The 24619-nt window shown below is 36.2% G+C and overlaps 1 protein-coding gene and 1 pseudogene across 1 annotated transcript; one reads left to right on the forward strand and one right to left on the reverse strand.

The window, feature by feature from the left end:
- Window positions 1–297: 297 nt before the first annotated feature.
- Window positions 298–24619, forward strand: PPP1R2 (protein phosphatase 1 regulatory inhibitor subunit 2). Its single transcript, XM_040484923.1, has 6 exons — window positions 298–699; window positions 13146–13253; window positions 15398–15475; window positions 16126–16220; window positions 20936–21103; window positions 23065–24619. The coding sequence occupies exons 1-6, from the start codon at window positions 578–580 to the stop codon at window positions 23109–23111; spliced, it is 618 nt and encodes a 205-aa protein (XP_040340857.1). The 5' UTR covers window positions 298–577; the 3' UTR covers window positions 23112–24619.
- LOC121036446 (POU domain, class 5, transcription factor 1-like) lies at window positions 11552–12707 on the reverse strand (annotated as a pseudogene).

The raw sequence follows: 24619 nt of genomic DNA on the forward strand, positions 1-24619 counted from the left end.
TATCTATAAAACAGAAATAACAATATGGACCCTATAAAGTGGTGGGAGTGAGAGACCTGTAACTCGCTCTCCCTCTCTCTCTCTCTTCCTCCCGAGAGGCAAAGCAGAAACCTCTGACCCTTCTCTAAAACAGCTCCTGGGCTCTCTGCGACCGAGCCCGGGTAGGATCGAGAGGACCAAAAGACCACGAGGGGGCGGGGCGAGAACAAGAGGAGGTAGGCTTTGTTCTCGCCCCGCCCCCGCCCCTCCCTAGATATCGCGAGAGGGCGGGTCCGCTTGGCTTCGGCTTCGGCGTCGGCGTCGCTCCCGCGCTGGGGCTGTAGGCCGGCTTCTCTCCGCTGGCCGCGGTTAGGTGTCGGTGGCGAAGGGCCGCCAGCCGCGCGGCGTCGGCCCTGGCGTCGGGGTCGTTGTGTCGTCACAACGACTCCGGTAGTCGTCTCCGCGACAGCAGGTGCGGCCGCTTTAGCCCCAGGCGGGCTCCGCGGCTGCCTGGCGAGTCTGTGCACGCGCCCAGCCCTTTCCTTCCTGGACCCAGCGCCAAGCAGCGACGCTGAGCCGACCGCCGGAGCGGCGGGCAATGGCGGCCTCGACGGCCTCGCATCGGCCCATCAAGGGGATCCTGAAGAACAAGAGTTCTACGACTTCCTCTGTGGTGGCCTCGGCCGAACAGCCCGGCCGGAGTGTCGACGAAGAGCTGAGGTGAGAGCCGGGAGCGACGGCCGCGGGTGGGCCTGGGAAGCTCCTCCCCCCTCGGGCGGCCTCGCCTTCCTCCCCGCCGCCGTTACCGGCCCCGACCCCGAGCCTGAGCGCTGACCGGCGACCGGGGCAGCTCTGTGGATGCGGCTCCGGCACCGCTCGGGTGTCCGTCCTCCGGCCAGGGTGCCGGCTAGAGTGATTTAAAGAAGACAGGAGCTATGACGTTTATCATTTTTGTTTTTTGTTTTTTTCTTTTTTAAAAGTATATGCGCAGATGTAATATTTTGTAAAACAAACATCTGATCTTTGAACTTTGGGAAATTAGGAACATTAAAGAATCAAATAGAAGTTTCAGAGCTTCACCTGTTAAGCTTTTATAATTTCTTAACTTCGTATCTGAGGTATCTAAAATTTTTCAATGATAAAAGTCTTTTCTTGTTATGTGAACCCTTTAACATCTGGTCTCAAGCCAATAAGAGACCTCTCCATAAAAGAGACCCTTTTCCCCATTTTTCTAATTGAGCTTCCACAGTCATTCCTTTTTAGGTGAAGATTATGCCTCACTCAGTCTGGTATGGTAGATCCTGGTTTGTCATTTTCTCTCCACTAAGGGGAACAAAAATTTTCCAAGTCTTTTGTCTATATTTAATGAAAATATACTTACTGCTAATTGTTTTTGTATCTGCAGCAAGAATTAGGAGTACTTTCTAGTCTTTGTTCCTCTTGGAAGGCATAACTAAACTCAGAACAGTTCAGAGAGTAGCAACTTAAAATGATCTAGTGATGTTTTGGTCTTTCATACTCACACATACACATGTAAAAAGATGTTGCCCAATAGCATTTTGTTATAGTAAATAATTGGAAACAACCCAAGGTCTGTTAATAAGGACTGGTGAAATATTAATTATGGTACATTTATATAATGAAACAGTACACCAGCCTTTTAAAAAGAATGAGATAGATGTATTTGCACAGAGGAAGATATCCAAGGTGCCGTGCTCAATGAAAAAATAAGTAGTACAGTACAGTAGAGTGTAAAACATACCACTGGATTAGAAGTGCTAGGGGGCTTCGGTGTTATTAAGATAATTAAAAGTATAAAGACTCCTCATTCTGGAGAGAAGTTACTGAAATCTGTAAAGTCATAAAGGTAAAATGAGGATGTTTGTAAAAATTTAAAATATTGCAACTAGAGCACACCTGTTCAAATATCAATTTAGGTCTATAAAGTGAACTGCTATCAAATTTCCCACCACATAGATTTATGGAAATTTGTGTTACCTTAAAGAAAACACTAAGTAGGATGACAGCATAGAATCATGGCCTTTGGATGCTTGACTTACATTCTCTAACAGGAAATTTTCAAACCTGTCTTTTGGGTAAGCTGCTTCAAGTGGGAATTGGTGGGGAATTGGTTGTAGGTTACTAAATTAAGAAAACAAATCTCACGGGCACATAGCTATAGCAGGAAGACCAAGATAGTTTACAAAACAAACTGCAGAAAGCTCTTATGCAGTTTCAGAGTATACAACCACAAGAGTATGGTTCTCACTGGCAAGCTTAATTTGAGTTTCTTTTTGTTTGGCTACCAAGTAACTTACTGTTTTTCTCTGCTTCCTTATCTTCTACTTATTCTCAACTTTGATCTGCCATAATTTCCTGTGGCCTACTCAGTGGGTTAGCCTCTCTCTGTTATTGGCTGGGGTTTACTTCCAGGTCTTCCTGCCTTGAAAACCACTATCCTAGACTGCTAGCAGGACAGATTCACTTAGAAGGGACCTTTTACAAGGTTCCAGGGTAGATGATTTTGACTGACTTGTCCAGTTAGCACTGAAGTCTTCAGAGCTCTAATTCATTGAGGTTCATGTTTGGTTCCAAGTAGTAAAAGGGGATGGCCTTTTTCATGATCAGTGTTAATGATTACAGTCATGTAGCAAAGAAAATTCTATTGGTAATACACTCCACATTGTTTATGTCATAGCTTATGCAAACAGTATTATTATGAGAGCCTCTTTGAACAGAAATGATAAAAAACAAAAAAACAGTTGAACACTCTTTGTAATGTTTTGATTTTAATTTAAATACAACCAGTATTCCCCCTTTCCTGTAAAGAGGACTGAAAATAAATAGCTATCTTAGTTACAATACACTGAAAATTCAGAAACTAGTAAGTGTAGTGTAATAGTTTACCTTTTATAAGGCAAAAGAATCTCAGATTACTGTGAAAATGACCAGGGATCTAAGTCAATTCTTGTTACTCTTAGTAGTTCTGTTCTGTATAATAACCATAGACACTGAATTAGTACTGAACCATTGCTCCAAGGGGAAATACAGAGTTAGGTTCCTGCAAGGTTCCTTCTTGTGCCTAGAGCACTAGACAGCACTTTAGCACTACACTTGGGAGCCATTTAAAACAATACATTCAACAAAAAAGCAAAAAACCTGGTACTAAATGGACTGCAAAAGAGACACTTACTTACAACATGAGTGCTAAAGCAAGAAGATAAAGTATCCCCTTGTTTAACAGCTGGAAAGATGTGCATGGAGCAACTCAAATTTTTCCCTGTTCTGTGCATGTCTGTGAGAGATGGAGAAAACGCCTCAGGTATTGATTTTGGAGTTACAAATTTTATCAAGTAGGCATATTTGCAAATTCAGAATCTGCAAGTAACCATACCTTTTATTGGTGCCTTTATCAAGTCGTAGTTTTCCTTTTTCTGCACATACCACTGCTTCACCCTGGTTTCATTAGTTATGAGGATATTATTTAACATTTTATTTAACACAGAGACATGTTACCACATGTTACCAAGGGATTTTTTTTTCCTAAGGCCAGAAGTTGAGTTGTCTTATTCCAGTGATCTCTAAACGTTTTGTTGTGTATCTTTTTAGTAGGAAAAAAATATGCTTCAAATATGTTTGTTTATAATTTATCTCATATATTACTATCATTAGATAATATTTCAAGGCTCCTTATACACTTAAAGTGAGATTCATATAATGCCATATTTCAAATAGTCCTGGAATATTTTTTATACAGTTCTTGTCAAACTTTTTTTGATGTCTCAGTGCTATTATTTTCTTATTCTTGTTACGGTACTGTTATCGTCAATGAATGGTTTCTTCAGTTACCACTTGTCAGATACCATTTTTTGAGGGTTAGTTCCCCTGGACAGAATCTGTAAATCCACATAACCAGTTATAGGTAAATCTCAATTTTATCACATTGTTCAACTAATTAGAACACCACTGTCATCTCCTATGATTTTGGAATTCCCATTCTATCAGGATACCTTGAATATAGTGTACAACTTGTGAAGGTCTAACAGATCTGGTGAGTAGCCATGTGCATTTCATCAGAAATAAGAAATCATGTATCCTAAGATGTACCATGATTTTATGTGCCACCAAGAAAGAAAAAAATACTGTCAATTATAAGATGCCATCCATTTTAAGATACACTGTTTTCAGAGAGGTTGAAATGAGAAACGTGTGCATTTTGAATTGGTGAAAATAATGAAGTTAAATGTTACTAAAGACAGGGCGCCTGGGTGGCTCAGTTGGTTAAGCATTGGACTTGAGCTCAGGTTATGATCTCATGGTCCATGAGTTCCAGCCCTGCATTAGGCTCTGTGCTGACAGCTCAGAGCCTGGAGCCTGCTTAGGATTGTGCCTCCCTTGCTCTCTGCCCCTCTGCCACTCGCACCTGCGCGCTCGCTCTCTCTCCCTCCCTCCCTCTCTCTCAAAAATAAATAAACATTAAGAAAAAACTTAGAAATGTTACTAAAGCCTATTTTATGAGAGGTGTTATAGGTTAGTGATTAATCTGGGGCTAGATTGCCTGGGTTTGGATTCTACTAGTTACTAGCTCTGTGACTTCCAGTGAGTTATTCATTATATCCATGCCTAGTTTAATTGTTAAATGAGTTAATAAATGTAAAGCTTTTAACTCAGTACCTCACCCTCAAATGTTAGTCTTCAAGTAGAAATAAATACAGAAGTCTAATTTTTCCCACATCTCAGTAGGTTGTTTTACACAGTATGCTTTGAAGTCACTATGTTCCATTCAAATTCTATGGTACTCTCAGGTGATACAGGCAAATTCTGCTTCAAAACATTGTGCTTGAATTAATTGCCTTTAATAAAATTTCATATAAGCATGCTTCAACTTCATCTTTTTCTGCCTGTAAAGGGATATGGACTATAGTCAAAGCCTCACTGAGCAGAGTTTTCCAAAAGTGACTTCTTGATTACTGATTGCTTTTATTGTTAACTCTTACTTTAATTGTTCAGTAATCGTGTCAAGCTTCAAAGTATGGTACTTTGTCAACTTATGTAAGTTGAATCTTTATTTAAAGAAAGAACCACTTCTTGAAATGTGCAATTAAGAAGTGTAACACCTTGAAGCAAAATCTTGCTTCCCACTCTAAGCGTGGCTAAAACTTATCAAATGAGCAAGTCACAAGCAACAAGAAGTACGAGTAGGTTTTGAGGTGGCATCATATGAGCTATCAAAGTGAAAGTGAGAAGGGGTGACTTTCTGGGCCAGATTTAGGCTGCAGGAAAACCAATCTCCCAAGTGGGAGGAGGAAAATGAAACCAGCAGGTGCTTTCGTGCTCCTAGCAGATCTGCAGTGTAAGTGGTGGTGTCCCTCTTTTTTTCTAGGTAGAGAGAATGAACCGCAGGTCATACAAACAGTTTGGAATTAACCTCAAATCCTGCTTTTTGGATTTTGTTACTCCAAACTAATGTTACTTCTGCCAAAACTTTAGAGATGCTTATTTCCATATTTAGTGTCCTCTGCTGAGAGTTTCTTCTACTTCACTACCTTCTCCCTAAGAATTCCGGTGTGCTTTGTAGCCTGTTGTTTTATGCCCTTATTTAGATTGATGATTTTTCAAGATATTGTTATCTTCTTTGGAGCTGATTAATTCTAAGAATTTCTTTTGTTCTTAGTATTACGTTGAGAAAGTGGAGTAAAGCTTTGAATATATAAAACTTTAGTTCTATTTATAGTGGAGAGTAAATGGCAGACAAAAATTTTGGGCTGTATATAATGTAGTGATACATAATGTGGTTTATTATCTTATATATATATCTTGGGTTTATATATACACAACATGGTTTAAATCTGTAAATTTGAGTGCTTTATATAATTCATCATTGTAAATCTATATAGATGTGAAGAAGTTACTCATATGTGAAGAACTTAGTCAAACTCAGAAGGTTTCCAGTAGAAAGGCAAAGTATATAAACATAATTCATAAAAGGAAAGTAAGGGGTGCCTGCGTGACTCAGTTGGTTAAATGTCCAACTTTTGATTTCCACTCAGGTCGTGATCTCACGATTTGTGAGGTCCAGCCCAGTATCACGCTCTGTGTTGTGCTGACAGCACAGATCCTGCTTGGGATTCTTTCCCTCTCTCTCTCCCTCTGTCTCTGCCCCTTCCCACTTGCACTTGCACACTCTCTCAAATAAATAAACTTTTAAAAATAAAAGGAAAGTAAAATAACAAGCATTTTCCCATATTTATAAGGTAATGAACAAAGAAACCAGCTTTTTTAAATTATTTTTTTAATTTTTAGAGAGAGTGCACATGTGTGAGGGAGAGGGACAGAGAGAGAAAATCTTAAGCAGGCTCCACTGAGCATGGAGCCTGATGAGGGGCTCAATCCCACCACCCTGGGATCATGACCTGAGTCAAAATCAAGAGTTGGTCACTCAACTGACTGAGCCACCCTTTTAAATACTGATGTATACCTGCTCAGGTGGAGAAAACACATGCACAAATACCCAATCTTGGCAAAGTTTGGTGATGATTGGGGACATTACGTATTGTTCTATTAAAACTTTATGATGGGTACGCCTGGGTGGCTCAGTTGGTTAAGCGTCTGACTTTGGCTCAGGGCATGATCTTGCACTTCACGGGTTCAGGCCCTGCATGGGACCCCTGTGCTGACAGCTCAGAGCCTGGAGCCTGCTTCAGATTCTGTCTCCGTCTCTCTCTGCTACTCTTCCACTCGTGTTCTGTCTCTCTCTCTCTCAAAAATGAATAAACATTTAAAAAATAAATAAAAGGTAAAACTTTTACAACATGACACTCCATGTTGTCAATATCAAGAAGTATAAAGCCCTTAATACATTTTAACTTAGATATACCTATCCTAGCAAATTATCCTAAAGATATCATTGAATAGAATGTGCCCAAATATGGTCATTTCTCCTTTAGTCAAAAAAAATTTTTTTTTAACGTTTATTTATTTTTTGGGGGACAGAGAGAGAGCATGAACGGGGGAGGGGCAGAGAGAGAGGGAGACACAGAATCGGAAACAGGCTCCAGGCTCTGAGCCATCTGCCCAGAGCCTGACGCGGGGCTCGAGCTCACGGACCGCGAGATCGTGACCTGGCTGAAGTCGGACGCTTAACCGACTGCGCCACCCAGGTGCCCCTCTCCTTTATTCTAAATAGGAAAATCTTGGATTTAATATAAATATCTAACATTAGGTGAACAGTTTATTATTGAGTCTTGTGCATTTGTTAAAAAAGACTAGGGGCGCCTGGGTGGCTCAGTCGGTTAAGCGTCTGACTTCGGCTCAGGTCATGATCTCGCGGTCCGTGAGTTCCAGCACCACGTTGGGCTCTGTGCTGACAGCTCAGAGCCTGGGGCCTGCTTCGGATTCTGTGTCTCCCTCTCTCTCTGATCCTCCCTTGTTCATGCTCTGTCTCTCTCTCTCTCTCAAAAATAAATAAACATTTAAAAAAAAAAACCTAAAAAAAAAAAAAAAGACTAGAGGGAAGCCTGGCTGAGTCGGTTGGTGGAGCATGCGACTCTTGATCTCCGGTTGTAAGGTTCAAGCCCCAAGTTGGGTGTAGAGATTACTTAAAAAATAAAACCTTAAAAAAAAAAAAGAAAATTAAAGACTAGAAAATGCAATTTTTCTATTTGCTATTTTCAACTTGGCTTATTATGCTAAAATATATATATAGTAATAGCTTCCATATCAGTATATTTATTTTATATATTGTATTTATTGTTTTGTATGTGTATGTAGGCTGTGTATGTGTTTTTACATATATACTGATAGCTTATATATTTTTATATAATATATATTATTTCCTATAGTGAAAGAATATGCAGAAATCAAAATTGTTAATGGGTTCAGGTGCTGGTATTGTGATTATTAAATATTATCCTTAATTTTAAGGAAACATTTCTTTAAAAAAATTTCTTTTTAATGTTTATTTTTGACAGAGAGAGCATGAGCGGGGGAGGGGCAGAGAGAGAGGGAGACACAGAATCTGAAGCAGGCTCCAGGCTCTAAGCTGTCAGCACAGAGCCCAATGCCAGGCTGGAACTCACAGACCATGAGATCCTGACCTTAGCCAAAGTCAGGCACTTAACTGACTGAGCCACCCGGGTGCTCCAAGGAAATATTATTTCTGCTTGTATCCTACAGTTCTTTTTCTCGTATTATCTCACAAAATAGATGTATAGGGTGTTTGGTTTCCCACCCATTAGAAGAACCTCTTAAAGTCCAAAGGTCTATCATTCCCCTGTCCTAAGAAGTAATGATGATAAATTGTCATTTTTAATTCAATATTGTTAACATCGTTTAGGAAATAACTTGTTTTCTTTGAAGTTAGGAAGTACCTAACAAGGTCATTAATATGTGTTTATATTTAAGTATTTTGTTGTAACATAATACACGTACGGAAAGGTGTGTTAAATGTAATTTTAAAGTTTAAGAAATTATAAAATTATAAATTATTTATGTTATAAAATTATTATATATTATAAAAACCCCTGTAACCACCATCCTGTTTAAGAAAAAAAAATGTTTCTATTACTTCAGAAATGTCCCCTGCCCTTTCCGGTCACACTCTTTCCTCCCCCCACCCCCAACATAATCACTCTCCTGACTTTTATAGTAATCATATAAGCATACATCCTTACACACTTTAGTTTTGCCAGCTTTCAAACTTTATATATGGATGTGTTAGTTTTCTTTCACAGTATCTTTAATAGGAAGTCTTAATAGAATAGGACTGTCTATTAATACAGGTTTTATGAAACTTTTACCTGTGCTTTTGTTTCTGACTCACGCTTAACTCCAGCTGTCATTTCAGAGACATTTGTTTCTCAGGAGGGAACATTAGCTACGGTATCATAAGTCTCCCTTTTGTTTATTAATTGAATTGCTTTCTTCACAGACTTTAATTCTCTTAAAGCTTGTGTATGTTTGTTTCTTTTGTGACTCTTCTAATCAGAGCTCCTTTATCATGTCTGTTACCTAAATCTTTAGAAATGTATCTCTTCACTGTGAGTTTCCTTATATAGACTATGACCATGAGCGGACCTAGTCATTTGCTTTCTAAATTCACAGAAACATATAGATAAGAAGTGTTTAGCAAAATGTCTGAAACAGTAGACTTAGTCAAATACAGAACAGGCTGTTTTTTTAGAAAAATTCATTCTGTGGCAGATCTTAAATATTTCAAAATCATTTAAATGTTGAGTCTTACAGGGCAAGATGTACGGTATCCAGTTCAAAAGCAACTTTAAACATCTTTTCAGAATGCCCTTTTCAGCCCATTCTCTTTAGTGCTAAGTGAGATATGATTTCAAGATTTTTAACCCAAAGCTTTAGATTTTAAAATCATAAGGGGCACCTGGGTGGCTCAGTTGGTTGAGCGACTGACTTTGGCTCACGTCATGATTTCACGGTTTGTGAGTTCGAGCCCTGCGCCAGGCTCTGTGCTGACAGCTCAGAGTCTGGAGCCTGCTTTGGATTCTGTCTCCCTCTCTCTCTGCCCCTCCCCCACTCATGCTCTGTCTCTCTGTCTCAGAAATAAACATTAAAAAAAATTTTTTTTAAATCATAAAAACTCCTTATGTTTTCATGGTACTTGTATAATTTTGTTTTCACAGACAGTATTTCAGTTGATTATCTCAACAACCCTGTATTGTAAGGAAGACTTACTAAAACTCCATTTTATTATAATTTCCATGTAGAATAAATATAGCCCAAAGCAGGGTGTTTGTTGGACTTGCCTATAGTCCTAGAACTAGTGAAGAGTAACTAACTGAGACTTGAACCTTAAATATCTGCCTCCCAGTTAAACTGTGTTTTGTTTTTTCTGCCCCAAGACCAGTTATGTATTACTCGATAGATAGCAACTAGACCTCTAAAGAAATCAGTATTATAAAGCAGGGTCTATTTTTCCAGTTTAGTTCAATCAAGTTTTTGTTTTTGTTTTTGTTTTTAAATACTAGTGAGATTTAAATTTGATTAGTTGAAAGTTCAGGTGCATTCCATCCTGAATTTTAAAAAGGAAAAAAGCAACTCTTCAAAGAAGAAATCTTGTTTCTGTTCTTCCAGTGATGGACCCATATGTCTTAATTTTTAACTTTGTAAACAGGCTTTTAAGATTTTACCTGTTTCATGGCAAAGAGACATTAAGTAATTTCTGACTGCTTTTGGGGGAAAAGTGAGAATTGTAGTCTTAGTCACTTGTGGAGTATGTCTGGGCTAACCTTTGCCTCTTGATAAAACAAAGGGTAAGGAACTTGTGGTCAAAAGTACTTAGTCTGTCGTGGAATATTCAGCTTAAAAAGGAAGGAAATTTTGATACATGCCACAACATAGATAAACCTTGAAGACATTAAGTGAAATAAGCCAGCCACAAAAGAACAAATACTTTATGAGTCTACTTACATGAGGTACCTAGAGTAGTTAAATTCATAGAGACAGAAAATGGAATTGTGGGAGTCTGGGGCTGGGAGAGGGGAGAATGGGGAGTTAGGGTTCAATGGGTAGAGTTTCAGTTTGGGAAGATGAAAAAGTTCTGGAGATTGGGTGGTGGTGGTGGTTTCACAGCAGTGTGAATGTACTTAATGCCACAGAACGACTGTACATTTAAAAATGGTTTAAAATGGTGAATTTTATGTTATGCATATTTTACAATAATAGGAAGAAGAAAAAAGTGTTTAGTCTGAGATAGGGATGCAGGGGTGCTTTGGAGGAGAAAGCAAGAGAACATAAAAGGCTCACCTGCCATGAGTAGGCACATACAATTTTGAGGTAACTCAAGGCATGAAGGGAATACGGTGTTAAAGTTTAAATAATGTAATTTTTCAAGAGCATTTCAATCTGGATGTTGGTGGATTTAGGAAAATTAAAAATACCTCACCAATATCTCACTACAAAAACCTCACCAGTGTGGACAAATGCAGAAAAGATTTGAATCTGTGTAAAATCTACATTGATTTTTTACAGTTTTATTTTCAAGTATATAACCAACGCACAAACTGTGTATGAAAAAATATTTTTGGGTGGCAGAGAGGTCTTTGATGTCTCTTTTAATGAGATCAGAAGAATTTATAATTAAGTCATCTAATTATTTAGCACGTTAAAAGATGTGTAAATATTTTGTTGAATGGATGTTAACTAATGTTTATAAAACACTTGTTCGTATTTCTCTTAAGTAAATTTATCTCAGGTGCTCTGAATATACCATTTCTTAGCAAACTCTTATTTTTCTAGATTAAAGAAAAACTGAACTGTAATTTTATTTGCAACCTAAATCTTTATTAATGGTATTTAAATTTAGTGAGGTATTCTCTACAGTTTTATGTTCTAATTCTTTTTATTGTTTTGAAAATCTTTGAAAAAATTAGGCCAAGGAAAGTTTTGGTGTTTTTGTTTTTATTTATTTGTGTGTGTCCAGGCTTCTTTATTTAAGAAAGTTATGAGTGATGTGGGGATTAAAAACAAGAGCATCCTTGAACTTTACCTTCCCTCCATCCAGTTTCCCCCAAACTCCCTGCCCCCACACCCTTTGTGTTCCCAAATCCTTTCTTAGTGAAGAACTTAATCCTAAAGTCCTGGTTTGAACATACCCCAGGTTTTGTTTCTCTAGCTCTCCCCCTTCCTCTGGCCCCCATTCCTGGGAGGGGCTGGCACCTCACTTTTCATGGGAGAGACCTGAGTGGTGACAGATGGAAGGAAAGGCTTCACTCTTAAGGAGAGGGACTGAAGAGTACAGTGTAGTGAAGTGAGGGCCCCCACTGCCTGGGGTACCAAAATGGAGCCCTGGTGCCAGAGGAAAGGATACTGGTGCCCTTGAGAAAGGGGATGCAGAGCCTCAGAATCCTCTTGTTGCGAACAGTCACTGCTTGCTTGCCCTTCTGCCAACGATTGCAGAACCACACTCATACTACATCCTTCTCAAGCCTGAGCTGCTGGGCAGTGTGGCTGATCTGTTGCAGGGTAGGTTTTGGAGCATGTCCTCCAGGTTGCCTCTCATTCAGTTCTTGACACTTGTTTGCTTTCTCTTTTGGGCTTGCCCAAGGGTCTCTGCTTTGCATAGCTCCTGTGGATTTTTGTTGTTGTCACCTTCCTCCATCCACTTCTGCAGGGGCCACAGCTTACACATGTTCTTGAAACTGAGCTTCAGAGCCTCAAAACAGCACATGGTCATTTGGCTGAGCACCTTCCCAAAGAGAACCTCCAGGGTGAGCCCCACATTGGCCTGAGTATATCCCAGGGTGATCCGCTTCTGCTTCAGGAGCTTGGCAAATTGTTCCAGGTCTGCAGAGCTTTGATGTCCTGGGACTCCTTAGGGTTTTGCTCAAGCTTCACAGCCCCAGGTGGGGCACCGCAGAGATTGGGGGAGGCCCCCTCAGAGTTGCTCTCCACCCTGGCTCCCCACTCACCCTCCAGCTGAGAGGTCTCCAGGCTGCCAGGACCTCCAACCTGAGGTCCACAGTATGCCATCTCTCCTCAGAATTCGTACAGCATGCGGGCGTGGGGGAATCCCCCACATCTCAGGGCCTGGCCCAAACCCCCTGTCCCATTCCTGACCCACTGGGAGGGCCTTGGAAGCTCAGCCAGGTCTGAAGGTCAACCCAGCTGGGCTCTGGCCTTCCCTGCCCATCATCTCCATTGCCTATCGCCTCCACTGCCTGGAGGGACAAGAAGGCCAAAGCGGAAACCAGGTGTCCCACCATGAGGAACAGAGGCACCCCAAGCTCAGGACCTGGAAACATCTTGTTGTTTTTTATTGAATGGTTACTAGTAGATGAAAAATCCTCAACTAATATCATGCAGTGTGTAAATTTCAGGTTTTTTGCTGTTGTTAATTCCATAGGTCAGATAAGACTAAGCATGTCATAATATACTAGTGTCTTGAATGCCTGGTGAAGATTCTAAATAGTGTTTTTAATATGTGGGCACTAAATATTCTATAAAATATTTACTGACATTTATTGTAATTACTTAGGCTTTTACCCTAAGTCACTTTCTATTCCAAGAAAGTATTTGTAAAAATAGAAGCTAGCAGTCAAATAGAAGTTGAAATGTGGGATTTGGATGTTTGTGAACTTTAGATGTGCACATTTTTTATCTTTTACTTCACTAAGGAAATTTGTTTTTCTTTTTAATTTTAGTAAGAAATCCCAGAAGTGGGATGAAATGAACATCCTGGCGACATATCATCCAGCAGACAAAGACTATGGTTTAATGAAAATAGATGAACCTAGCACTCCTTACCATAGGTAATGTTTCCCAGACATTCCTTTTTTACTTCCATTTTGCATTCGATTTGAGCTTCTGGATAACAGCTGATTTAAGTTTCTGTATGATTTTATACTTGCTACTGGAGCACTAATCAGTAACTTAACTGAATATTTTTGTATAATAGTATAAGTAATATGTAACTTTAAAATTTGGGGGATCCATTTGTACATCATAATTGTAGTAGTAAATGTTTGTTGTAACTCAGTGGTCCCTAGTAAAAACACTAAAAACAAGAATAAACATGAAGATTGTGACAAAGGTAGAAAGAGATAATGAAATAGGTACAGGTACTGAAACTCAATACTAATAAAGCTTGAGGGAAGAAATAGACATATTATTTATGAAAAGTTAATGCCCTTGTTTTTCTAATTACAAGTATATAATATAAAACATGTCTTAAAGCTTTTATTGTACCAGAAACAAAAATCAGGGCTTTCTTCCTTTTCAATAATTGTAATAGATAGATATCCTTTATTATCTGTGTTGGTTAGAAATAACTATCCGAAAAGAATTAAAATTGTATGTGACTGAAAAAAACAGTCATAGGCATTATTTTTAGACTGTTTATATTTAAAATATAATAAATCTGAATGGTATTTTATTAGGTACTGCTCCGCCCCCCGCCCGTACCTTACCTATATCCTTCCTCTGGGAGTTGTCAAAGTTATTTGGTCCTTAAGTAATTGAGGCTACACACACACACACACACACACACGTGCTTTGCTTTTATCGACTTAGTGCTCTTTTTAAAAAAAAAAAATTTTTTTTTAATGTTTATTATTTTTGAGAGAGACAGAGTGCAAGCAGGGGAGGGGCAAAGAGAGAGGGAGACAAAGAATCCCAAGCAGGCTCCCATGCTCTGTGCTGTCAGCCCAGAGCCCAACATGGGGCTTGAACTCACACTGCGAGATCATGACCTGAGCTGAAATCGGCTGCTTAACCAGCTGAGCCACCAGGCGCCCCGACTTAGTGCTCAGTTTTACCAATTTCTTTAATGGCCCTTTTTAAAAAGAATTTTATTTAATAGAAGAAGATGCTTTTAATAGATCTAATCATGTTATACTAAAGAATTTCACACTGTTGGAGTGCCTGGGTGGCTCAGTTGGTTAAGTGTCCAACTCTTGATTTCAGGTCATGATCTCACGGCTCATGAATTTGAGCCCCGTTTTGGGCTCAGTGCTGCTCGTGTGTAGCCTGCTTGGGATTCTCTCTCTCTACCCCTCCCCTGTTCTCTCTCTCTCTCTCTCTCTCTCTCTCTCTCTCTTTCTCTCTCTCTCAAATAACTAAAAAAAAAAATTTCACAGTGTACAAAAGTTATGCTTCTATATATATGTACGTATGTGTATATATACACACACAAACACATATGATTCGTCTGTAAATCTTATAGCATAACCTAGAGTTGTCTGTAGAAGTTTTGCAAATTGATAGATTATTTTATCCTCCTCCGTTTAATTATATCCAATAATATAAATGAGTTTATTTCAACTTCCCATGGAAAAAAGAGCATTATCTAAACTATAGCACTTATTTAACTTGTCTCCTCAACCAGAAAAGGTATAAATCAGCATTTTTTAAAAATATAGGTGACTTCTGCTTTTTTCAGCAACTTGAGAATTAAAGATGCCCATGTTTGTAATTAAGTGGGGAGAAAATGTTTTATTAGAGTTAGATTGGGAAAGCTAAATATAAAACTTTCTGAATTAGGTCTTTTAGGATCTAATTATGGTATTTTACCTAACCTTATGTCTATATAGATCATTTGTTTCTGTCTTCAGGTTGATGTACAAATACATATTCTGAAACCAGACAGTGGTTTTTTTATTGTTTTCCTACATATTTGTTTCCTCCCGCTGGATGGAATAATTGGAGTATTTTTATTTTTTACAAATGATTCGAGTTGTTAATATTTATTTTCATGGCTACAGTAGATCATTTTGAGGATTTTCTTGATTAGTGCTGAATTTTTAAATATCTGCATGAAATAGAAACAAAATTAAGGCTTGAAGATGACAACAGAGCTATAAATATAACTAAATCAATAGAATTACCGTTCTCTACCTTGCTTTTCTGCTTGAAAAATTATAGTTCAGGTATTAATTATAATGTGCTGTCATTCTAGTATGGTAGGTGATGATGAAGATGCATTGAGTGATTCAGAAACCACTGAAGCCTTGACCCCAGATATCTTAGCTAAGAAGTAAGTACTGAAGACTACTATGAAGCATTTTTACTTGTGTTTAATTGTGCAAAGTTAAATGCATTCCACTTGTACAAGTGTGAAAAAGCATGTGCTAAATTTATCTGGATTTTTCATAGCAACTTGTTTCTAGATTAAAATCAAAGTATGCAGGTAGCAGAAAGATTAGAGTACTAGAGGCTGGTACTCAGGTTCCTTTTGTCAATACCCTATGCTTTTTTTTTTTTTTTTTTTTTTTAATATCCTGTGTTTTAAAGATCTAAGTAAGATGGAGTATCTGGTTGGCTCAGTCAAAAGCATGGGACTCTTGATCTTGGGGTCATGATTTCGAGCCCCATATTGGGGCTGCATCTAGAGATTTCTTAAAAATAAATAAACTTTAAAAAGGATTGAAGTAAGAAAGGCAAAAATAAGTGGGTTCATAAACAAAAAGCTCTATTCCTTTGCTGTTCATTGATTTCTGTCACCCTCCACTGTTCTTGTTGCTTACTGGTTTCTGTACTCATTCCCACTTTATTTTATTTTCCTCATCAGGTTATAGCTAGCATATTAATGATCTTTAAATGTTTTTATGAGATTGAGAAGTTGAATGAGACACTCAGTAAAAGAATATCACAGTGTTGATGTCTTTGTAAATGATTGTTGTGTAGATTAGCTGCTGCTGAAGGCTCAGAGCCAAAGTATCGGGTTCATGAACAAGAAAGCAGTGAAGATGAGGATAGTGACCTCTCACCTGAAGAACAAGGTAGTTGATTTCCTTTACTGCTTTTAGCAGTGTGCTAATAATTTTTGCTAAAATGAATTCATTATTTAATAATAAATTTATTTAATAATCATTATTTGAAGGTTGTCAAGTGGTTTTCCTTTTGAGGAAGTGGATGGTGGAGGGATTAGGGAGCAACATTTTTATAATTCAGATTCTGCTTGTGTGGGTTTATTGGATAACAACTCTCCTCCCCCCCCCCCCCCAATTGCAAGAATTTGGGAAAATATTACCATCTTTTTGTAAGTGTTACTTTCTTTGTACCTTTTTTTTACTATTTGGTATAGAGTAGATGCTCAGTAAGTATTTAGTAAATTAATGCTTTAGAGTCTTTGAATATTTGGGTGATCTTAAAATGTATAGCAGTGAGAGCTAATTTCCCAATTGCTTGTGCTTTTTCTTTTTTTAAGACAGCAGTGAAACTTACCAAATGAACCAAGATGATTAGATGTAGAGTGAAGATCTTTATTAGGTCCCATTGAACAAAAAGAACAGTAATATCATAGACAAGGAGATAAAGAGCTCTCTCAACAGGGTTGGAAGAGGCTCTTGTAGCCCACATAGTAGATACACAGTTAAGGCAGTGCTACCTACTCACGGTTTCTGTTTTTACAAATAACACTGGTTATCTGTGGAGGTAAGAAGACAAGATATTTCACTTTGTTACTTTTTAAACTTTTTGACCATGTCAATGTATAGTTTTTTGAAGAATTAAGATTGTTTATATAGTTTGTTTTTAACTATTTTTAAAAGGAAAATCCAAACCTACCTATATAGGGAAAACGATGCAAGTAAAACACACGTACCCTCACAAAAAGAAAAAGAGAGTAGTAGTGTACTTGAAGCCACAGATGTTAACCTGTACTGTAAAAGAGTTCTGAAATTGTATGGCTAAGATTTTGAATATTTTGCTACTTAATCCTCAAGATCTTTGTCATGTGTAGCTCCTAAGATATAATTTGTTATTCCTGTCTGTCATCTTCAGAATATAGCATATTCAACAAACTATGAGGGTCTGAGCCTAATTGTTATACAAAGGAGCCATATACAGATAGCCTAATCTCAAATTGTATTATAGGTCTTCTACCCTCAGTGACTTCCTAATTACTTTACAAAAATATGCTCCAAAAGACCCTTGAAAACAGTTTCAAATAGAAGTTGTTTCTAGACCTAGATTCCTCATTATTCTCTTGAAAACATGATCTGTTGAGAAAAGGAATTTATTATTAATCTATACTGTCAGTTTTCATTAAGGGATTTTTCCTCAAATTGTAGTTTCATGGATTAGCCAGCAGGGGGAGCAATTTGATTACAATTTCAAAAGTTCAGTTCCTAATGGTAGAGTTACTGACTCATGTAGGTGTTTATTGCTTTTAAACAAATTACATATTTGAAAATCTTTGTTTATTGGTAGAAATTCTTAGAAAAAATTATCTTGTAACTGATAGTATAACAATTAAGATACGGGCTATGGAGTCAGACAAATCTAAATTTGTACTCCAGGTATCTCTTGTCTAATTTGTAATTTCTCTGAAGTTCAGTGTGTTCATTTCAAATTGGGATCTATAAAAATATTTAGAGGTAATGCGAGCATTAAATAAGATAAAGGATTTAAAGCACTTAACACTGATTCATATTGTAAGTGTTCAGTGAATAATAACTTTTAATAATTTAAATAATTGGTATGTTCTGCATTATATTATTTTATAGAATAGTTTTAAATTATTTTATAGAATATTATAGAATTTTATAGAATATTTATATTATATTATTATTATTATATTATTTTATAGAATAGTTTTAAAAAAGTGTACAAAAGAGACTCACTTGTGAAGTTCACATGGAGAGTTGATTATTGTTAGAGCCAGGGCTGAAATCTTAATGTCCTTGTACTCTTTGCAATGTGTTTCTCTACCATACAAGGATTGTGGATAAAATGGGCATAAATATTCAAAGAAGATTGAGACCAGTAGTATTAGCATTTTTCTATGAAATGAATAGATTGCATATTTTAAATTTATGTCATACATTTTAAATATTGTAAAATTAGGATATATCTGTAACAAGCAAAACCAAATTCAACATCTCTTAGAATTTAAATAATTTTCTTAGACTATCAATAGTGTTCACAAGAAACACGGTAACATCAACTCCTTGGAAGAAGAAACTACAAATTAAAACAGCATCTTAGTACCTTTCTTTCCTTTCAGATCAACAAAGACTAGAATGAATGACAATTTTTCTTTGGCTGTGAATGTGGAGAAATAAGTTACTGATACACTGTTGGTGGGCATGAAAAATGGTTTGGCTTTTCTGTTGGGCAGTATAGCAATATATGAGCCCCAAGCTTTAGAAGAAAATGACACCCTTTGATCTAGCAATTCAGTTTTCCAGAGTCTGTTCCAATGTTTTGTAAACATTTTTTACAAAGTCCTACTCAGTATACATGTATGCATAAATTACAAAAAGAAAAATTTCACAAAACAGTACTCACCTTTACTATATGTAGTGCAATCCAGTTTATTCTGTTTTCATTTTCTAAAAAATGCTGGTTGTGACTCACTAAAGAGTCCTGATGCATGATTTGCAAAAAACACTAGTTCATATTGAGAAAATAATAGAACCAAAACACAAAAAATGTATGTGTATTACACTATAAAACTGAAAATACAAAGGTGGGGAATCAGAAGTCTTTCACCCAAGAATAGAGGATTAAATGGTAACTCAGTACTTTACAACCATTTAAAACATATAAATCTGCTATGTACGTGGCAGAATTTTACTATATCTTCATATACCTTATTGTCTAAACTCGGGATCATTTTAGAATGAAAGAAAGAGTCATACTATATCTCATCACATGGTGCACATAAACTAAACTTGCCTGGACAAACAGGGACATATGGTAATCCTAACTATAGAGTAAGTGAAAAAACAGCATATATAAAAATATATGAGTTATTTTTAGAAAAAACATTTTTAGAAAATGCTCTAAAGTTAATGGTAATTTGAGTGAGGAAATTGTTTTGTTTTTTTTTTAAGTTTCTGCCATAAATGTATATTGCTTTGTAATGATAAATATTACCTTTTTAGTAAATATATCTGGTATTGGAGGCAATCAGAACCATTTTTAAGAATTTATTATTGAGGTATAATTGATGTTACATTAGTTTCAGACACACAGCATACTGATTCAACAACTGTATACACTACTCAGTGCTCATCATGATAAATATAGTCACAGTCTGTCACTGTAGACAATGATATTATGGTATTACTGACTGTATTCCTTATGCTGTATTTTACATCTCCATGACTTATTTTGTCACTGGAAGTTTGTAAAACCATTTTTTGTATGTTTTTTTATCATTGGTTTTTACATCATCTGAATACTTGAAAGGCATCACTAAAAATTTAGTCATGAGGATTTGGTCTTTTTGTTGGCCTCTTTTTTAAATTTTGCTTCCTTCTACTATATCATATTCTCAAACAATAAATCAAATCACAAAAGTAATTTTTAAATAGAGAAGAAGAAGGATGCCTGGCAAGATCTTGGTAGTTTGAAACAAATGTTTATGGAATACTGAGATGGCTGTTAGTCTCAGAACTTGCCTTCTTCCAACCCAAATAGAAGCTGAAAAGTGATTGATCAATACTAACAAGAACTATAAATGCCTACTTTTGAAACATAAATAAGTGTAAGGCATCTGTAAGTGCAAATGATGGTGAAAACTTAGAGGGAATTAGAGGAGATTGAGAAAGTACTTTGAGTAGTCTTCTTCTGAGCTTTCTCTATGCTTTTTGGGCATTGAAATGGTTTAATGAATACTGTAATAAAACTATTGCAAATGAATTTTAATGCTCTTGTTTGACAGAATAAACAGTTGGCAATTTTATGTCACCCCCCCCCTTTTTTTTTATTTACTGGTCTAAGAAGTTTTAAAATCTCAGAACTATTTCTTCGTAAACAGTTAATGTTTAAATGCTATTTACAAAATATCAGTTATATTTATTTGCCGCTAACTTTGTATATCTGCGCTGAAGACCATAAATGAAAGAATAGTCTAGGGTCACTTCACTGTGCCTTATAATAGCCTTTTCTTAAAATTACTCTGGGAATGAGGTTATGTGTTTAGCTAGCAGTGTCTTAAGTCACGGCAGTTTCTTAGTGGATAATAGGAATTTTAAAAGGAATTTGTAATTATAAAAATGGAAGACTAAAATTTGCCCCATAGTTCTTTGACCCAGAATTATAACCACTGTTATTTGTTGAGTTATATTTTCTGTGTGTATGCATACAAATGCATGCGGGCTTTGTACCTGACATATGTATGGTATTATATACCTTGCTTTTTTTCTCATTCTACTCTTGAGATTTTTCTTGCATCTTTAAGTTTTCTTCACAAATGTAACTATTAAGGGCTTTTATTCCTATTCTACCTTTAAGATGTACTTGAACCATCTAAAAGAGATCGGGCCAGGTAGTAAATAGTTTAAGTTTTGTGGGCTATATAGTTGCTATTGTACCTACTCAACCCTGCCATTCTGCCACTGAGTTCAAAAGCAGCCTTAAGCATTACAAAGACAAACTAGCATGATTGTGTTCCAATAATAGTTTATTGACCAGACAGATGCAGGCTGTAGTTTCCTAGTCCTTGAGCTAAAGACTTCCTAAGCCTACTTTTTGTATCTTGTAGAAAAAAAGCGACAATTTGAAATGAAAAGAAAGCTTCACTACAATGAAGGACTGAATATTAAATTAGCTAGACAATTAATTTCAAAAGACCTGCATGATGATGAGGAAGATGAAGAAATGTCAGAGACAGCAGCTGAAGAATGCATGAACGTGGAACAATCAAATCAAGGTTAGAGGTTTCTGAAATCATCACTGATACTCTCATGATTCTTTGTGCCTAAATAATATACTTTGTTTTGCTTTACACATAAGTTTGAAGAACCTCAGAAAAATTTTTTGAAATTCACTTATGCCAAACTTTCTAAAACTAAAATTTCAAGCCCTATGGCTAATTTCAAAATAAAGTTTTTGTGCCCAGGGTTGATTTAAGACCACGCATTAAGTATATGGCTGGGTTTTTTTTGTTTGTTTACTTAGTTTAAGCAGTGATGTTTATCTTTACATTAAGCTGTGTTTTCTTTTTGATGTTTCAGATTGTATTTTATCTGTCATACCAATCTAAGGTTTAAACTTTTAAAGAAACCTGTTTTTAATATGGAAGACTTATTTAACATCCTTTCAAGTACAAAGTATGTCAGATCTTTCCAGTGTTGATTCTTTTGACTGTTGGATTGATAAAATATCTGGCTGATTTTTCTATTTGTTTTTAAGTCTCGGACAGTTAGCCCTTGCAACCTACCAGCTCTTGATCCATCATAGTGAATAGATTTTATTTATTTTTAATGAACTGTTATTCTGGTATTTAATGTAGGTGAATCTTCTATACCGCTAATGCAGATTTTGTGCCCATTTACCTTCTCTTTGTACTTGAAAACTGATGCTTTGTACTTGAAAACTGGAGATGTAAGTTACTTTATTTGTTGTGCCTCATAGTTAAATCTCCGGAAAGTAAATAATTATTAGTGTTTTGGTGAGCATATATGAAATATGAGTCTGTGATGTAGGACCTGATGATTGTGTCTCATTTCATGTCCTAATTGTAATGTTTTTGTTATTCTATATTATGCTTTAGCCTTTCATTTTGTTTCATATAGCGTTTCATTTCCATTTTATTCACCATAGTTTTTTTTTTTTTTTTTTAGTTTATATGTAACTGAACAAACTACATTTTAAGTAATTACTGTTACATGTCTCTCTCTTCCTCTTTTAAAATTTATTACCCATTTTTAATAGGGACATACCCTAATCAGTCTTTGTTTCCCATTTACCTATATATCTCAGTGATGTATTTTTTTATGAATTCAAAGTGAACATTTTTTTGGTTATAACTTTTCATCAATTTCTGTTCAGACTTTCAATATCAATTCTTAGTGACAATGGCAAAGCACTAGGAATACCCCTCATTTGCTGGAAATTTGCACCAGTACCACTGTGCAAATATTAACAGGATTTTTTTTTTAAGTCATGGCTTTTGACAAATAACTCTGGCCTTTTGTCTGTCATTGCTTTTAAGACTTAGATTTCACACCTTTAGTAATGTAAACACATTTTTTTTTCATTTAAATACAATAGATGATTAAAATTTGTGTTAGCTCAGTGCCTGATTTTTCTTCAGTAGGGATGAAGTACTCCTTACACAGGAATTTATCTTACTTAGCATTATAAAGTCCACAAGGATAGAAAAGACTGTAATAAGGCATAGGGAAGTAAATTCCTTATTTGTCCTCTACTCTTTTTGAGACTTAAAAGAAATAAAAATCTTAATTGGCTTTTAAAATCTCCAGGTCCTGGGGAGCCTGGGTGGTTCAGTCAGTTGAGCGTCTGACTTTGGCTTAGGTCATGATCGCATAGTCTGTAAGTTTGAGCCCTGCATCAGGCTCTGTGCTGACAGCTCAGAGCCTGGAGCCTGCTTCCTCTTCTGTGTCTCCCTCTCTCTCTGACCCTCCCCCACTCATGCTCTGTCTCTTTCTCTGTCAAAAATAAATGAACATTAAAAAATTTTTTTAGAATATTTAGGAAATATACACATGATTTTATGTCAGACTGATTAGACTACATCAAATATAACTTGTTTTTTAGGTTTTTATATTTGTTTATCATCCATAACAGTGGAAGGGAACTTTAGCTCACGTAGTTAAGGTTGGCAGTACACAACAAATTATATTGACTTTTTTTCTTTTTTCTTTGCAGGATCTACTACAAGTGACCAACTGCAAAACAAATCACAGAGTTCATAGAAAAGACTTGTTCAACACTGTAATTGTCAGATATAAACCCTGTTACTATAATACACTGCTTCTTGTTCTCAACAATTCATGACTTAAGTACCAAAATGCATACCAATTATTATATATTGCCAAGAATTAAATAGAGACTAATTAGACTGAAATGCCTACTTGATACATATATTCTTGTGCCTAGTACTTCACCACAAATACAGCATAATGTCATCAGTCCAAAACTGAGGTTTTATAAGAACAGTGGTTAATTTGTATAAGATATTATATAGCTTTTTATGCTTTAGAAGTTAAATAATATCTCTTGGGGGGATTCTAATTTATTCACTTCTAGATGTGATAGCTCTTATAAAAAGTTTTTTTTTTTTTGTTTTTTTTTTTTTAACTCAAATCCAGTTGGAGCAACCAACCAATTATATAGGCTGATAAAATACTGAGTCTAAGAAGTATTTTAACATGTGTCTTCAACTTGATTTGTCTGTTTAATTGAAAAGGATTATAAGAGTAATTGTTGCATTTTCTGGCCTACTATCTTTAAAATTACCCTTGAGTTTCTTTATGTTTACAAGGACAGGATTGAATTTTTTCTGATCAAAACTAGCTTTTTTCACAAATAAATTATCAGGTTAAACTTGCACTAACATCTGCTCTGTTTTTTGTACACTTGATGGGCAGACTTTCAGATCAGTTTTTTAAATAAATGTAATTCTAATATGGTCTCAACATTCCCTTTATATGCCTATTTTGACCTCCTGCTTTTGTTTCTTACTCCTTTCCACATATACATACACAGTCCTTTACCTTAATAAAAGGTCATAAAGACTGGCATGAAATTAGGAACTCCTCCTTCTCTCACATATTCTATCATTTGCTGCTACAATGAAATTTTTATTTTGAGTATCAATGCCTATTAGCTCTAATACATGGAGAAAATTGAATAGCACTGTACTATAGACAGGAAATACAGTTGAACTGTGGAATTTCTACACCTCTATGATTTACAGCTTGCTAATTAAATTGCTATAATTAGTTTATTGTTTGACTTGATTAGACCTTAGAAAACGACTAACAGGTTTTTTGCATGATGAGAGAATTGTGTGTAACCAGTGATATGATGATAATTGCTGAATGTACAGACAGAAGTAATCCTGAACAGTTTTTAATTTAGAATTTTTAAATAGTCCCTGCTTTAAAGGGAGTATGATAATGTATACTATGACAAATGTACTTTATTCTTCTAACACAGTAAGATCTGGATTTTTTTCCTGAGCTGAAGTGCAGTTCCTGTGTATCTTAGTTTAGTGGTAGTTTCATTTCTAGTCAATTATTTGTATCTTAATTTTTTGTCAGTACCAAAAGAATTCATTATATGAACAGACTTTTAAAATAGTTTCTGTATATTGTATATATGAAATGGCTTTTATTGAACAGCGTATCTTCCACTTGCAAGTTTATGGAAATACCAGTATGTCAGAATAAATAAAAAGTGGGAGAATTCTTTGCTGTTA

The sequence above is a fragment of the Herpailurus yagouaroundi genome, unplaced genomic scaffold (genome assembly GCF_014898765.1).
Source record: "Herpailurus yagouaroundi ecotype Mexico unplaced genomic scaffold, PumYag 162, whole genome shotgun sequence".
In the NCBI taxonomy this organism is placed as follows: domain Eukaryota; kingdom Metazoa; phylum Chordata; class Mammalia; order Carnivora; family Felidae; genus Herpailurus; species Herpailurus yagouaroundi.

Bases quoted from the DNA above. Each gene is read 5' to 3' on its own strand.
- PPP1R2 (XM_040484923.1), top strand. From the start codon at position 578: ATGGCGGCCTCGACGGCCTCGCATCGGCCCATCAAGGGGATCCTGAAG. The intron at 16,221-20,935 runs GTAGTTGATTTC...TGTATCTTGTAG, and splicing joins CCTCTCACCTGAAGAACAAG to AAAAAAAGCGACAATTTGAA. The intron at 21,104-23,064 runs GTTAGAGGTTTC...TTTTCTTTGCAG, and splicing joins CGTGGAACAATCAAATCAAG to GATCTACTACAAGTGACCAA.